Source organism: Carlito syrichta, unplaced genomic scaffold (genome assembly GCF_000164805.1).
Source record: "Carlito syrichta isolate Samal-C Ts95f unplaced genomic scaffold, Tarsius_syrichta-2.0.1 Scaffold112930, whole genome shotgun sequence".
Lineage (NCBI taxonomy): Eukaryota > Metazoa > Chordata > Mammalia > Primates > Tarsiidae > Carlito > Carlito syrichta.
The window spans coordinates 36,829-53,802 of NW_007057026.1; the positions used below are offsets into that span (position 1 = coordinate 36,829).

The 16,974-nt window shown below is 36.4% G+C and overlaps 1 protein-coding gene across 1 annotated transcript in view; it reads left to right on the forward strand.

The window, feature by feature from the left end:
* Positions 1–12,711, forward strand: part of LOC103273825 (phosphorylase b kinase regulatory subunit alpha, skeletal muscle isoform-like) — a gene marked incomplete at both ends in the record, with an annotated part of 42,484 nt that extends 29,773 nt beyond the window's left edge. The window contains 2 exons of the mRNA XM_021718857.1: positions 11,186–11,342; positions 12,632–12,711. Coding sequence (XP_021574532.1) covers positions 11,186–11,342; positions 12,632–12,711 — 237 coding nt within the window. The remainder of the gene's footprint in view (positions 1–11,185; positions 11,343–12,631) is intronic.
* Between the last annotated feature and the right edge of the window lie 4,263 nt (positions 12,712–16,974).

Here is a 16,974-nt window from a genome sequence, read left to right on the forward strand (position 1 = left end):
CTAGACATTTCTTTAAAGAAGACATAAAAATGGCCAACAGGTATATGAAAAAATGCTCGGTATTACTAATTATTGGGAAATGCAAATCAAAACCACAATGGTGTCTTCTCACCATAATTATGAATGGACATTATCAAAAAGACAAAAGATAACAAGTGCAGGTAAGGATATGGAGAAAAGGGAGCCTTTATACACTGTTGGTGGGAATGTAAATTAGTACAACCATTATAGAAAACAACATGGAGGCTCATCAAAAAGTTAAAAATAGATATACCATATGATCCAGCAATCCCACTACAGAGTATGTATCCAGAGGAATTAAAATCAGTTTGTCGAAGAGATAGCTGCAGTCCCATGTTTATTGCAACTCTATTCACAATAGTCAAGACATAGAATAAACCTAAACACCCATCAACATTTGAATGGATTAAAAAATTTGGTATATTTACACAATGGAATACTGTTCAGTCATAAAAAAGAAATTCCTGCCATTTGTAACATGGATGAACCTGGAGGATATATGTTAAGTGAAATAAGTCAGGCACAGAAAAACAAATACCACATGATCTCACTCATATGTGGAATCTAAAAAAAAAAATTATCACATAGAAGTAGACAGTAGAATGGTGATTACCAGAAACTGGGGCAGTTACAGGAGGTGGAGAGGAAGTGGAGGTGTTGGTTCAAGAATACATAATTACAGCAAGACAGAAGGAACAAATTTCAAGAGATCTAATGTATAGCAAAGTGATTCTAATTAATGATAATATATTGTTATCTTGAAAAATGTAAACGGAGTGGATGTTATACACTCTTACCACAAAATAACTAAGTGAGGTAATGCATTAATTAGTTAGCTAGATTTAACCATTCTTCGGTGTACAGAGGGACCCAAAAAAAAAAACAGAATTAGTTTTTGGAGGGCAGGCCCCTTGTGATACAGGCTTCTTTCACTAGGTAAGTGTTCTAGGAACCAATCGGCATTAGCTGCATTCAGCTTCAGTGTTTTTGTTTGTTTGTTTGTTTGTTTGTTTTTTGAGATTCTTTCATCGCATTTGCCCATTTCATGATGGGTGATTTACAAGTGCACCTGCCCACACCATCCTGAGTGTGCAGCAGTTTTTGACCAAAAACAGCTTAACTCCCATGCTCTACCTTCCCAATTCACCTGATCTCGCCTTGAGTGACATTTTTCATTTCCCCGGATGAAAAAAAAGTTCTCAAAGGAAAATGTTTTGCCAATGTGGAAGAGGTGAAACAAGCAGCAGGAGCGCTAAAAGGCATCAAAACTGATGAATACAAAAACTGTTTTGAGCAGTGGAAAAGGTGTCTTGTTAGATGAATTGCATCAAACGGAGAGTACTTTGAAGGTGACTGAGGCTTAAACATGTAAGAATAAAGACACAATTTTTTATAAATAAATTCTGGGGGTTTTTTGGTCCCTCATATATGTACTTCAAAACATCATATTGTATATGATAAAAACATACAATGCTATCTGTCAATTTTTTAATTAAAAATAAATTTTAAAATAAGAATTATTCTTCATTGCCAAAATATATAAGATACATACAATTTAATAAAATATAATAATTAAAAGAAAAGGGACATGAATCTTATTATTTTGCTGCCCTTGTTTCTTTTTTCTTTTGGGTTAGGGCACTTTATTCAACAAGTATCTGTTGAGTACTTATTATGGGGTAAGTACAATATTAAATGCAAAGTAATGAAATGATAAGAGAAGGTAAAAGGAGTATAAGGGATAAGGATAGAATGACTCTGGCCTGAATGGAAACTGAAGATTCAGAGGAGTAGTTGCAATGGACAAATTAAGTTGTATATGAAAAGCTCATACTTTCCCACTAATTCAGGTAATCCATGGTTGACTGCCCTCTTCTCCTAATACATGGCTTTTCTTTACCTAATTCTATACATACTAACTTTGCCATGATATCTGAGTCAAACTTGCAGTCCTCCCAAAACTAATATTTCAGGTAATATCAAACACTAGAGTAAATTGTGAGTGGTGTGCTGCATGACTTTTAATACACTTGGAATTCTGTCCAATATCCCCTGTGGATTTAAGAGTAGAAGAATGGGAGGTGCAGTTTCCTATGTTTCTTAATGAGTATTCCAGCCAAACATGTGACTCACAGCTGTAATCCCAACACTTTGGGAGGCTGAGGTGGGAAGATTGCTTGCGCCCAGGAGTTTAAGACCAGCCTGGGCAACGTAGTGAGACTTTGTCCCACAAAAAAATTTTTTTTTAATTATCCAGACATGATGATCCATGTCTATAGTCCCAGCTACTCGGGAGGCTGAGGTGGGAGGATCACCTGAGCCCAAGAGGTGGAGGCTGCAGTGAGCCACGATTGTGCAACTGCACTCCAAACTGGGTGACAGAGTGAGACGCCAACTGAGAGAGAGGAAGGGGGGGAGGGAGGGAGGGAGAGGGAGAGACACAAATCCTTCTGTGAATTGTCTGTTCTTAATTTTGGTTTAGTTCTCTACTAGGCTATTTATATTTTTCTTATTGATGTTAGATATTACCCTTTTGTAATACATATTACAGATATTTTGTAGAATTTTTTTAACTTTGTTTATTTGCCTTTCTCTGTGTAAAAGTTCAGTTTGTATGTAGTCAAATCTATTGATCTTCTGTTTTTTGACTTCTGGATTTCTTGTCATGTATATGGGACCTTTACTCTCCCAGAATTTAAAAATATTTTAAATACTTTCAATAATTTTTTAATTGTTAGGTCTTTAATCTACCTGGAATTTTTTATATTTATTTTTATAGTAGACATGTTTAAAATCAAATTCATTGTCTTTACAGAAAACTACTGCTTTTGTCTTTCCCAACCCTATTCATGGTATCATTATTCCTTCAAGTCACCCATACTTGAAATTGTATTACCGTCTTTAACTCCTCCTTGCCCTCTGCCTCCTATAGCATCACCCAAATCCCTCAGATATTTCTTTCCACTGAGCTTTACTCTCTCTCTCTTTCTCTCTCTCTCTCTCTCTCTCTCTCTCACACACACACACACACACACACACCAACATAATCATCTTTATCAATCACACACACACATATTAATTTTTTTCTGAATCATTTGAAAGTAAGTGGTAGACATGATTCTTGTCTACCCCTAAATACTTCAGTGTGTATTTCCTAAAAGCTAGGAACTGTCTTCCATAAGCAGAGTTTAATTGCCAAAATCAGGAAATCAACCTTAAATCAATACTATTATCTATATACAGACCTTGTTAAGATTTGTCAGTCAGCTCAATGGTGTCTTTATAGCAAAGGAACATCTAAAGTCTGCATTTCATTCAGTTTTCAGGTGTCTTGAGCCTCCATTTATCTGAAACAGTTTCTGAGACTTCATTTTTCATGTTACTGACATTTGTAAAGAATACAGACTAGGTATTTTGCAGAATGTCCCTCAATTTTGGTTTATATGACATTTCCTCATGACTAAATTTAAGTTATACATTATCACTGAAGTGATGCCAAGTTATTCTCCATGTGTCATATCAGGAGGCACATGGTATTTATTAATCCCGTAGCTGATAATGTAAGCTTGAATCACTAGGTTTGATTGCTTGGTTAAGATTGTGTTTTCCAGGTATTGCCACTGTAAAGTTATTGCATCACCCTTTATAATTAAAAAGTATCTTATAGAGATATACTATGAGATTATGTAAATAACCTGTTACTCTTCAAACTTTAGCTCACTTTTTGCATCCATTGATGACTCTTCCTATAGCACTTTTTATTTCATTTTAAATTTAGTAGATTGAATAGATAATATATTCTGATGGTTCAAAATTTTTTGAGTACAAAATAATATATAGTGAAAGGGTAAAATGTATTCCTCCCACTTCTATTCCCAGATACCCGGTTCCCTGCCTCATGAACAGTCAATGCTATTTGTGCGTGCATGTGTGTGTGTGTGTGTGTGTGTGTGTGTGTGTGTGTGTGTGTGTGTGTGTGTGTGTTACATGTATGCATGCACCCATATGTGTATACTTTTACCCCATTTACCCAAAATGTAGCATACCATATACACTATCCTGTACCTTGCCTTTTTGTCACTAAAACTATATATCTTAATAATCACTGCATATATATTCCATTTTCTATTGCTTCATAACAAATAATCTGGAGACTCAGTGACTTAAAATAACAAAAATTTAAAATTTTTTAAATTATCTTTCATAGTTCTAGGGCTTACCTGAGCTCAGCCAGGCAGCTGTCTCACCTGAGGTGTATTGGTCAGACAATGTCTGAAGTTGGAGTCATCACAAGGCTTGCTCACTCATATGTCTGGGGATTTATACTGGGCATTGGCTATAACTTCAGCTGGGGTTACCTACAACTGGAACACATGCAGATGACCTCCTCAGGTGTCTCTCTACTTCCTCACACCATGATTACTAAGTTCTAAGAGTAAGTGTCCCAAGTGGAAGCTGTGTCACTTTGTGTGGCCTGGCCTCAGAAATCACGTAACGTCACTATTGCCTTAGTGACAAGCATACCTGGGGAACACAGACCCCACCTCTTGATGGGAAGAGTATGAGAGTCACACTGTAATAAGAGCATGATGTATAGAAAATTCTTGCAGCTGTTTTGAAAAATATCATTTGCCACAATCTAGATTTACTTCATTTTTTTATTATTGTATTTTAAAGATGTGGGGTACAATTCAAGATTGGGTACATAAGTGGGATATTTTCTTAATGGTTGTATAACATTCCATTATTTAAATATACCATAATTTATTTAGCCAGTCTCTTATTGATGGGCATTTGTTTTATCACCAAAATTCACTATCACAAACAATGCTACAGCAAATAACCTCATAACGTACATCTTTTCACATATATGGAAGGAATTTATACTCTAAGTAAACCAAAAATAGAATTGATAGATCCAAAAAATGGGTATTTTAAGTGTAGAATTCAGTGTTTTTTAACATAGTCACAGTGTTATGCATTCTTCACCACTATCCATTTTAGAACATTTTCGTTACCCCAAAAAGAAACCCCACTTCCTTTACCCATCATTCCTCCAATCCCTCCATTTCAGTCCCTCTCACCCCCTAAACCAACCATAGACAACCTCTATTCTACTTTCCGTCTCTATAGATTGCCAGTTGGGGACAAATGAAGTCCTGCAATATATGGTCCTTTGTGGCAGGCTTCTTTCATTTAGTATAATATTTTCAAGGATCATTAGTACATGCAGTGTGTATCAGTACTTCATTTCTTTTATTCCCAAATATTATTACCTGTATGGCTATACATTTTATTTATCCATTCATCAGTTGATGAACATTTGGGGTATTTCTACTTTTTGGTCATTATGAATAATACTGGTATAAACATTACTGTACAAGTTAATGTAGACATATGTTCTCATTTCTATTGGGTATATAACTAGGAGTGGGAATTCTAAGACATATGATAGCTCCATATTTAACCATCATAGGAACTTCCAGGCTAGTATACAATATTTTTAATATTAATATATATTTCCAAATAGCCCTCCAGAATGATTGTCCCAATTTTCACTCCAACCAGCAACATATTGAAGGTGCCTGTTTTCCCAATTCCTCATCAATGCAGTGTTATCAAATTTGGGGTTTTTGACAGCCTGATAGATTAAAAATATTATATTAGTGCAGTGTTAATTTAATTGTTTTCCTTTTTGAGCTAGTTAAAAAGAATTTTTGTATTTATTTTTTACACAGCACAAATGCAGGTAACGCAGTAAGTTCATAATTCCCCACAAAACCTATGAACTTACAACTGGGAATCTGAAGTCTTATAATCTTCTGTACCATTCACAGCTATCCACTCTCATGGAATCTATTCTACAGCAGCACAGGAGAACCTTAACTTAAAGCACCTAGTTTCCAGGCATTGCTGCAAATATCTTTTCATTCTCTATTCAGACCGTCAAACTGCCTATGAAGCAAATACCAATTTACCTTAAGTTTCAATGGATAAAGGAAAGCAGCTGGAAAACCAATATTATCCTCAAGTCTAAAAGTGATTCTACCTCTTTACAGTATATCTCTATAAATTGAGTTTTGAACATAATATCTTTCAGATTCATCTAACAGTTTAGGATGTTCATATTTGTTTTATGTCTTGAGGGAAACAAAAACATCTCTAATCTAGAATATTCTGGCAGTCTTTATTAAAAACTAAATTTAGAATTGTCTAGCAAAGTAATATGATCTATTTGTCCAAACATTATAGATTTTTTAAATTTCCCTAATGTATTAAATTAAGATACAAAGCTTATTCCCAAAATACATTTTATAGAGGTGTGCTTTCATTTTTTGAAGCAATATTCTTGCTAACATCAGCTCCATATGCTCAGAGATGAATGAATCCAGTAAATGGACCATGAAAACTGTTTGAGGCTGCTGATAAATGCTTCAATAGGAATCTGATAAACACAGATTTCATTGTCATATTCAATGAAACTGTACTCTTACTTAAAACTAGATAGAGTAATGGACTGTTGGCTCCTTATGCCAAAAATACACGGATCTGTTATACAATAGCTTCATTCTCTGCCTTTCATAACTTGAGAGCCTTCTGTAGATTCTGTACATCAGTGCTTGTATCTTTATACTGCAAAGCACTGCCGGCATATTTGCAGTATTTCTGAACTCTAACAGAAATACTGGGGTCAGATTTCTATCTCCTTGGGAAACTACTGAAAAGTGCTAGATCGGTGGAGTAAGTTGGATAGCATTACTTGTCACATTTGTGCTGTGAGACATTTCTGCTTGTGTATTAGCTGGCGCATATGCACCAAGAGGAATCTATATTCCAGTATAGTTGTGTGATGGCATGTTGTTTGGGTCATAAGTTGAAGATGATGGCTGAGATGACTGAGTAAGCAGAGAGGTTTCTCCAGAATCTTCATTTTCTTCAACGTCATTATCTTCTTCAATTCCAACAGGCCCTACCATTAAGTCTCCCACTCTTTTTTTAAATTTTTAATTTTAAAGATGTGGGGTACAATTCAGGGTTAAGTATACAAACGTTCATTATGCCGTTACCCTTGTTCATGAGGTATGCCTCCCCCCTCCCCTGGCAGAATCCCACTGTAGCCAATCCTGCTCTCTGCCCTGGCAATTTTCCACTACTGGCAATCCTTATCTTATAGTATTGCAATAATTGTTCAGGATCCACTTATGAGTGAGAACATGTGATACTCAGTTCTTTGTTTCTGTGATAGATCACTCAGTATTATAGACTCTAAGTTCATCTAAGTTGCTGTGAAGTTAATAATTTTGTCCTTTTTATGGCTGCATAATATTCTATCGTGTGTATGTACCACATTTTATTTGATTATTTTTTAAAATTGGGGTACAAATGAGCGTTAGGTACATACATGGTCATCATACAGGTAAAGTGTGGGTACCCTTATTGATGTTATGTGCCCCTCATCCCCAAATGCCACATTTTTTTTTACCCAGTCCTCTTTTGATGGGCAGCACGGTTGGTTCCATGTTTTTGCTATTGTGAACAATTCTGCAATAAACATGCTTGTGCAGGTATCTTTTTCATAGAGTTCCTCTGGGTATATTCCCAATAGGGGGATTGCGGGATCATATGGAAAGTCGATTTTTAGACCTTTTAGGAATCACCAAACTGTTTTCCACAGAGGTAATACTACTTTAAACTTCCACCAACAGTGTAGAAGTGTTCCCTTTTTGCTGCATCCTCTCCAGTTTCTGTTGTTATTGAGTTATTGATGATAGCCATCCTGGCTGGAGTTAGGTGGTATCTCCATGTGGTTTTAATTGGCATTTCTTTGATGATTAGTGAGGCTGAGGATTTTTTCATGTATCTGTTGTCTGCTTGTATGTCTTCTTTTGAGAACTGTCTATTCATATCTTTTTCCTACTTTGTAATGGGGCTGTTTGTTTTTTTTCCTTTTCAGCATGTTTGAGTTCTTTGTAGATCCTAGGTGTTAGGCCTTTGTCAGATATACAGTTGGTAAATATTTTTCCCAGTCCATGGGCTGTCTCCCTGCTCCCTTGATATTTTCTTTGACTTTGCAGAGCTTGTCAGTTTGATGAGGTCCCACTTGTCTATCTTATCTCTTATGGCATGGGCACTTGGAGTTTTGATCAGGAATTGGTTGCCCGTTCCAATTTCCTTAAGGGTGTCTCCTGCATTTTATTTTCTTTTTAACTAGTAAATTTTTTATTTTAAAGATGTGGGGTACAATTCAGGGTTAGGTATACAAATATTCATTATGCAGGTACCTGTGTTGATGAGGTGTACCCCCCCTTCTTCAGGCAGATACCCACTACTGTCAATTCCACTTCCCCACCCTCCCATCCCCTCAGTTTTCCGCTACTATCAATCCTTTTCTTATAGTATTATGATAGTTGTTCAAGGTCCACTTTATGAGTGAGAACATATGATACTCAGTTCTTTGTTTCTGTGAAAGATCACTCAGTATTATAGACTTTTAAGTCCATCCAGGTTGCTGCAAAGTTCATGATTTTGTTCTTCTTTATGACTGTGTAATATTCATTGTGTATATGTACCACATTTTTTCCTCCAGTCCTTTTTTTAATGGGCAGCATGGTTGGTTCCATGTTCTTGCTATTGTGAACAATGCTGCGATAAACATACGTGTGCAGGTATCTTTTTTACAGAGTGATTTGAGTTCTTCCCGGTATATTCCCAGTAGGAGGATTGCGGGGTCATATGGAAGGTTGGTTTTTAGACCTTTTAGGAATCACCAAACTGTTTTTCACAGAGGTGATACTAGTTTACACTCCCACCAACAGTGTAGAAGTGTTCCCTTTTCACTACATCCTCTCCAGTATCTGTTATTTTTTGAGTTATTGATGACGGCCATCCTGATTGGAGTTAGGTGGTATCTCGGTGTAGTTTTGACTTGCATTTCTTTAATGACTAGTGAGGCTAAGGATTTTTTCATGTATCTGTTGGCTGCTTGTATGTCTTCTTTTGAGAACTGTCTATTCATATCTTTTGTCCACTTTGTAATGGGGCTGTTTGTTTTTTTTTTCTTTTGGCGCATTTGAGTTCTTTGTGGGTCCTAGATGTTAGGCCTTTATCAGACATACAGTTGGCAAATGTTTTTTCCCAGTCTGTGGGCTGTCTCCCTTGATGGTTTCTTTTGCTTTGCAGAAACTTTTCAGTTTGATGAGGTCCCAATTGTCTATCTTATCTCTTATGGCTTGGGCACTTGGGGCTTTGATCAGGAATTGGTTGCCAGTTCCAATTTCCATAAGGGTGTCTTCTGCATTTTCTAAGGTTCTTATAGTTTGAGGTTTTACGTTTAGGTCTTTGATCCATTTAGAGTTGACTTTTGTGTATAGTGATAGGTAGGGGTCTTGTTTTAATCTTCTACATGTGGTCAGCCAGTTTTCCCAGCACCATTTACTAGATAGTGCCTAGTGGATGGATGGTGGTGGAGGTTTTGTCAAAGATGAGTTGGTTGAGAAATTGAGGTTTTGCTTCTGAATTCTCTATCCTGTTCCATTGGTCTATATGCCTCTTCTTATACCAATACCCGGCTGTTTTGATTATTGTAGCTTTATAATAAAGTTTAAAGTCTGAGAGTGTGATACCTCCCACTTTTTTTTCCTGAGGATTGTTTTGTCTATGTGTGGTCATTTTTGTTTCCATATGAATTCCTGTATTGTCATTTCCAGGTCTGAGAAGAATGCTGCCGGTAAGAGTCTCCCATTCTTTAAATGAATATAAATGTATGTTGCCTTCTACCTTTCATACAGCTTGTGTTTCATATCTTCATTAATGAGTTCTCCAAATATTGCTATGACATCTATTAAAAGAGTTGTAGAATGGAAGGTCTTGATCATATTTTTGTGAAATAGCGCAGCACAATCTTTGTTCTCTGAATACGAAAGCATTTTCAAAGCATAATTATCCAAAAGGGAACAATTATTTTTAAAGTAGCAGCTTCATTTTCATTTAATTGCTTCTTAATATCTTCTAACTGACCCATTCATTCGCTTTTATAAAAATTTGCAACATTCAGAAGTTTAACTGTCAATCTTCATTCTAGTTAGCATTGCCTGTAAATAACAGTAACAAGCCACCACAGGATCCTGCTTGTTATATTATTGAGTCATCTTCAGATGATACTATATGCTCTTAAACTGTGGGGGCAGCTGGGTCAGCAGAATAAGCATGGCCAACTCTACTCCAAGAATCACCACTTCCTACTCGCCAAATATTTTTTGAGTGAGGTTGAATATCTTTTCCCTTGTTTAAAAGAATCAGTATTTGTTTTGCCGGGTTTTCTTTTGTTGTTTTGTTTATTTTCTTATCTATTTGCTGGAGTTGTTTATATATGATTGAAATTGACCTATGAATTACAAACTTTTTTCCCAGTTTCTAAATTGTCCTTAGACTTTTACACTAAGAATTTTTACAATAAGAATTTTTTGTTGTTTTATGTATACAAGTGTATCAACTTTTTCTTTTATGGTTTCTGGTGTATGTTTCATAGTCAAAACGGCCTCTTGCCTCCAAAATTATAAAATAATTGTCCCGTATCTTTTCTAGTACCCTTTACATTTAGATCTTTGATAAATTTAGAATTATAGTATATAGTGTTGATAGATCCAACTTTTTTCAGATGGTTACTTGATTGTCTTAACACAATTTAATAAATAATCTACTTTTATCATATGTAAATTCCCAATTTCATGGAACTGTGTATACCTGTTATTGCACTTCATAGTTGACTGGTGGTATAATTTTTACAATATATATGTATCCTTTAAAAGTAAACATACATCCTTTTTATTTCTTCATTAGTTCCCAAAGTGTGGCATACTTTATAAACTCTCAGTTAAATTAAACATTTGTCCTTAATTTCAGCTATGTGAAAGCCATGATGAGGGTAAAAAAAAAAAATGCATTTGTCACAAGCACAACTGAAGCTAAGACTTATTCTTGTCTAGGTATTGGCTTTCAGGGCTGACTGTTAATCATATTTTTATAAGGATTCTCAGTAAATTTTATTGGTTTCCTAATGAGGGAGACCTATCAAAAACAGGTACATCCATAATAACGCTGAAATAAAAGATTGTTGCCAGAGCCTCTACTTATAGTTGATGTAGTCCTGTCTTTAAAATTCCAGAGGACCTGACTGGGACACTGAATTGTATGATGAAGGGGGTTCTACTGTCAGAGAGCTTCTTACTGAACTATATGGCAAAGTTGGAGAAATTCGTCACTGGGGCTTGATCAGATACATCTCTGGGATCTTAAGAAAGAAAGTGGAAGCACTCGATGAGGTACTATAAATCTTCTTGAATTTACACCAAATCTAAATGGGATACTTTTTAAATACTGGTTTCTGTCACTGTTTTTAAGATAATCACAGCCTCTAATTATTTGAGATGTTATCTTTCCCACATAAAGTTTTTGATATTCAATTAATTTTTGTTTATGAATGACAAATAAGAATTGTAGACTTATAAAGGTATTATAAACTGTAAGAATTCTAGATCTTAAGAATGAATTTACATTAGGCTAAACGTTTCTACCTCTTAAAAAGGGGAACACTTATACAGTGTTGGTAAGAATGTAAATTAGTACAGCATTATGGAAAACAGTATGGAGGTTCCTTTAAAAACTAAAAACTCAGCAATCCCACTGCTGAGTATGTATCCAAAAGAAAGGAAATTGGATATGGAAGAGATGTCTGCTAAGTATGTAACCAAAAGAAAGGAAATTGGCATATGGAAAAGATGTCTGCCCTCTCGTGTTTATTGCAGCACTATTCACAAGTATCCATTAATAGATGAATGGATAAAAAAATAAGGTATATATACACATTGGAATACTATTGGGCCATAAAAAATAACAAAACCCTATCATATATGGCAACATGGATGGAACTGAAGGGCATTATGTTAAGTGAAATAAGCCAGGCCCAGAAAGAAAAATATTGCCTTTCCTCACTCATATATGGAAACTAAAAAAGTAGATGTTATAGAAGTAGAGAGTAGAATGATAGATACCAGAGGCTAGCAAGGGTAGTGAGGAAAGAGTTTGGATAAAGAGGAATTGTTTAATCAGTATAAAAATAAAGTTAGAGAGAAGGAATAATAGCTAGTGTTTAGTAGCACAATAGGGCAAAAATAATTAACAGTAATTTATTGTCTATGTTAGAATAACTAGAAGAATAGATTTGGAATGTTCACAACACAAATAAATGATAAATGTTTGAGGGAATGGATATTCCAATTACTCAAATTTGATCATTATACATTGCATGCTGTTATCAAAATATTACATGTACCTCATAAATATGTACTATTACATATCCATAAAATTTTAAAAATTAGAAACATTTTTAAAAAGGAAGACAAACAAGAGTTCCTCCCACCTAGGCAATGAAAAGACTTCATTCTTCCTTCCTAAAAATCCTTCCTTTCTCACCCCCATGGTATTTCCTGAGGAAGAAAGTTTTGTATGTCATTAAGTTAAAGGGGAGCAAAGGTTTCTAGGCTGAGAAGAGAACTGTTCATGGAAATCTGAGGTATTATGGAAAGGATTATGTTATGCTCTCTCTTCTTAGGCCTGCACAGACCTTCTCTCCCATCAGAAACATTTAACAGTGGGACTCCCTCCAGAACCTCGAGAAAAGTCTATCTCTGCGTGAGTATGGTTAGGTTTGATCAAGCTTCTGAGTATTTAAGGAGCTATGTGAACTTAGCACAATTCTCTTGCTCTGACCTGTTGATTGATGACAATATCCTACATGTGCACACTTCCACCACAGACACTTAGTGGGAGAATGTTGGTAATGACCAGGCATTAATAAATTAAAAGATAGAAAACTCACAAGGAATAGTCCTCAAACTTTTTTTACTTCTTAGATTTTTTCAAGCCTCCCATCCAAAAAATAAAACAAACAGGGTGCCTGGAATTATCACTCACAAAATGTCAGCCATACTCTGAAAAAAAAAGGAGGTAGAAGAAAGTGGCTGGAGGAGCACAGGACTGATGATGAAACTATACTGCTCAAGAAGGAATAGAGGGAATGGAGGTCATAGTCAAAGGGGAAAAATGGGTATTTGCAGAACATAGTGAGGTTGGACCCCTACAGGAACACTGAAATCAGAGTGCCACTGCCGGGCTCGGTGGCTCAACCTGTAATCCCGTGCCTTTGGGAGGCTGAGGTGAGTGGATTGCCTGAGCCTGCGGGTTCGAGACCCGCCTGGGTAGCAAGACCTCATCTCTACAATAAATCAAAAAATCAGCCGGGCATGGTAGCACATGCCTGTAATTCTGGCTACTCAGAAGGCTGAGGCGGAAGTATCGCTGGAGACCAGCAGGCGAGGCTGCGGTGGCCGGGAGCGGCCACTGCACTCCAGTCTGGGCGACAGAGTGAGACTCCAACTCAAAAAAAAAAAAAAAAAAGAAAAGAAATCAGAGTGCCACTGTCTCAGGTCTCCCACAGTTTCCAATTAGAAAGAGTGCTCTAGGGTAGGCTTGGGCTGGAAGGAGAGGATAGTCAAGTGACAGACTGGGATGGAAGATTTAATTCGTATATGAGTCTTCCTTTTGCCACCAGTCATACCAATAAAATTAATCAGCAGTAAATCTGTTTAATTTCATGTTATGCCGGTGCCAAAATTTAAATCTGCAAACAGGCTGTGCTTCCAAGAAATATTTTTAGAGGGATTCTAACTTCACAGGTGATCTGAAAAATCTTTTTTCCCACTAAAGAGTAATTTAAAACAAGGTATTCTTCCTGCCTGCCAGTTCTACTTCTGTAACCAGTATAACAAAATGTTTATTTAAATAAAACCTGCTCTAGATATAGAGTGTAATCAGGAAGAAATGAGAGAGAAGTAAGCAGGGATACTTTGCTGATGTCTACATGCCACCTCTTTCCTGATTATGTCCATGATTTGTTACCTCTAAGATTTAGCTCAAACTCCTATATGAAAGCCCATATACATTTCCTAAGACCATGTATCATAAGTTCCATGTGTAAAGTCTCAGTTATGCTTTCAGAAAAATTGCCCTAACTTGGTATGTTACTTTTCTCAGGCTGTTGTAACAAAGTACCACAGACTGGTTGGCTTAAGCAACAGAAATGTATTCTCTCGTGGTTCTGGAGGCTAGAAGTCCAAATCAGGGTGTCTACAGGGATAGTTCCTTCTGAAATCTGCGAAGGACTTTGTTCCAGGCCTCTCTTCTTGGCTTGTAGATGGCTGTGTTTTCCCTGTTTCTTCATGTTTCTTCCTTCTATGCATGTCTCTGTGTCCAAATGTCCCTTTATAAGGACATCTGTCATAAAGGATTAAGGTCCACTCTAATGGCTTCACTTTAGTTTAATTATCTCCATTACCTCCATAAAGACCCTATTTCCAAATAAGGTCATACTCTGAGGCACTATGGATTAGGATTTCAATATAAGAATTGGGTCGGGGGGGGACACAATTCAACCTATAAAACCTTGCTTTTGGCAAACAGAACATTTTATCACTAAACAGATCAGTTTTGTGACATTGTAGACAATCCAAAATATGGCATGGTCCCTGCACCCAGAGTGCTTTTTGTCAACATGAGAGACAGAAGTGTGGAAAGATGTGTGCATACCTATGTGTATATGAGCAAGAAAGTGTGTATATCAGTGTATGTGTGTGAACTGATTACATATTTGGAGTCGATCATACTCGGTGATTTATCACAGAAACAAAGAACAGAGTTCTATATGTTCTCACTCATAAGAGGACCTTGAATAATGATAATGCTATAAGAAAGTGATTGGCAGTAATGGGAAACTGTCAGTGGTGGGGGTTGCAGTTGAGGGAAACTGCTAGGGGAGGGAGGGGCATACTCACCAACAGGGGTACCTGCATGATCAATGTTTGTATACCTAACCCTGAATTGTACCCCACATCTTTATAATAAAAATTTAAATATATATATTTAAACTCAATATAATTAATAAAAAGGCACGGCTTTTTTTTTTTCCAAATTCAGGGTGTACGTGTGCAGGTTTGTTACATGGGTATATTTGCATGATGGTGAGGTTTGGGCTTCTATTAAACCCATCACCCAAATAGTGAACATGGAACCTAGTAGGTAGTTTTTCAACTCTTACCTTCTCTCTACCCCTTTTAGGCATCCCCAGTGTCCATTGTTTTCATCTTTATGTCTGTGTATACCCAGTGGTTAGCTCCCACTTATAAGTAAGAACATGCAGTATTTTGTTTTCTGTTGTTGTGTTAAGTTGCTTAGAATAGTGACCTCCAGCTGCATCCATGTCCCTGAAAAGGACATGATTTTATTATTTTGTATGGCTATACAGTAATGCATAGTAATGTGTATATGTACTATGTTTTCTTTATCCAATCCACTGTTGATGAGCAGCTAGGTTGGTTCCATGTCTTTGCTGTTGTGAGTAGTACCGCAAAAAACATACAAGTACAGGTGTCTTTTCGGTAAAACCAGGTATGTTTGTTTGGGTATATAACCAGTAATGGTATTTCTGGGTCAGTTGGTAATTCTATTTTTAGTTCTCTGAGAAATCTTCAGGCTGCTTTCCAAAGAGTCATAACTAGTTTACATTCATATCAGCAGAGTATGAGCATTCTCTTTTCTCTGCAACCTTGCCAACATCTGTTGGTTTTTGGCTTTTTAACAGTAACCATTCTGACTGGTGTGAGATGGTATCTCACGGTGGTTTTGGCTTATATTTCTCTGATGATTAGTGGAATTGAATATTTTTTCATACTTTTTGGCAATTTGTATATCTTCTTTTGAGAAGTGTCTGTTCATGTCCTTTGCATGTCTATTTGTTTAAGTTCCTTATAGGCTCTGGATATTAGTTCTTTGCAAACTAGATGCATAGTTTGCAAATATTTTCTCCCATTCTGTGAGCTGTCTATTTACTCTGTTGATAGTTTCCTTCACTGTGCAGAAACTCTTTAGTTTAATTAGGTTCCATTTGTCACTGTTTGTTTTTATTGTGTTTGCTTTCGAGCACTTAGTCATATATTAATTGCCAAGGCCAATGTTCAGAAGAGTGTTTCCTAGGTTTCCATCTAGGATTTTCATAGTTTGAGGTCTTACTCTTATGGCTTTAATTCATCATAAGTTAATTTTTGTATATGATAAGAGATAGAAGTCCAGTTCCATTCTTCTACATATTGCTAACCATTTTCCCATCACCATTTACTTAATAGGATGTACTTTCACCGTTGTTTATTTTTATCATCTTTATTAAAGATTAGTTGGTAATCCCAGTACTTTGGGAGGCAGAGACAGGAGGATTGCCTGAGCTCAGGTGTTCAAGACCAGCCTGGGTAACTTGGCAAGACCTCATCTCTATAATAAATCAGAAAATTAGCTGGACGTGGTGGCACATGTCTGTGGTTCCAGTTACTTGGAAGGCTGAGGCACAAGGATCACCTGAGCCCAGCAGATTGAGGCTGCGGTGGCCGTGAGCATGCCACTGCACTCCAGCCTGGGTTACAATGAGACTGACTTAAAAAAAAAGAAAAAGAAAAAGAAAAAAAAAGATCAGTTAGTTGTGGGTGAGTGGTTTTATTTCTGGGATCTTTATTCTGTTCCATTGGTCTGTGTGTCTATTTGTGTACTAGTGCCATGCTATTTTGGTTAGTCGTCTTGTAATAAAGTTTGAAAGTGATTAATGTGATGCTTCCAGCTTTGTCTTTTGTGCTTAGGATAGCTTTAGCTTTTTATTATATTGATTCTTGCAATCCATGCACATGAAATGTCTTTCCATTTATTTGTGTCATCTGTAATTTATTTCAGCATTGTTTTGTAGTTCTCCTTGTAGATCTTTCACCTCTATGATTAGAAGTATTCTCGGGTATTTTTTTCTGTATGGCTATTGTAAATGTGATTGCATTCTTAATTTTGTTCTTAGCCTGAATGTTG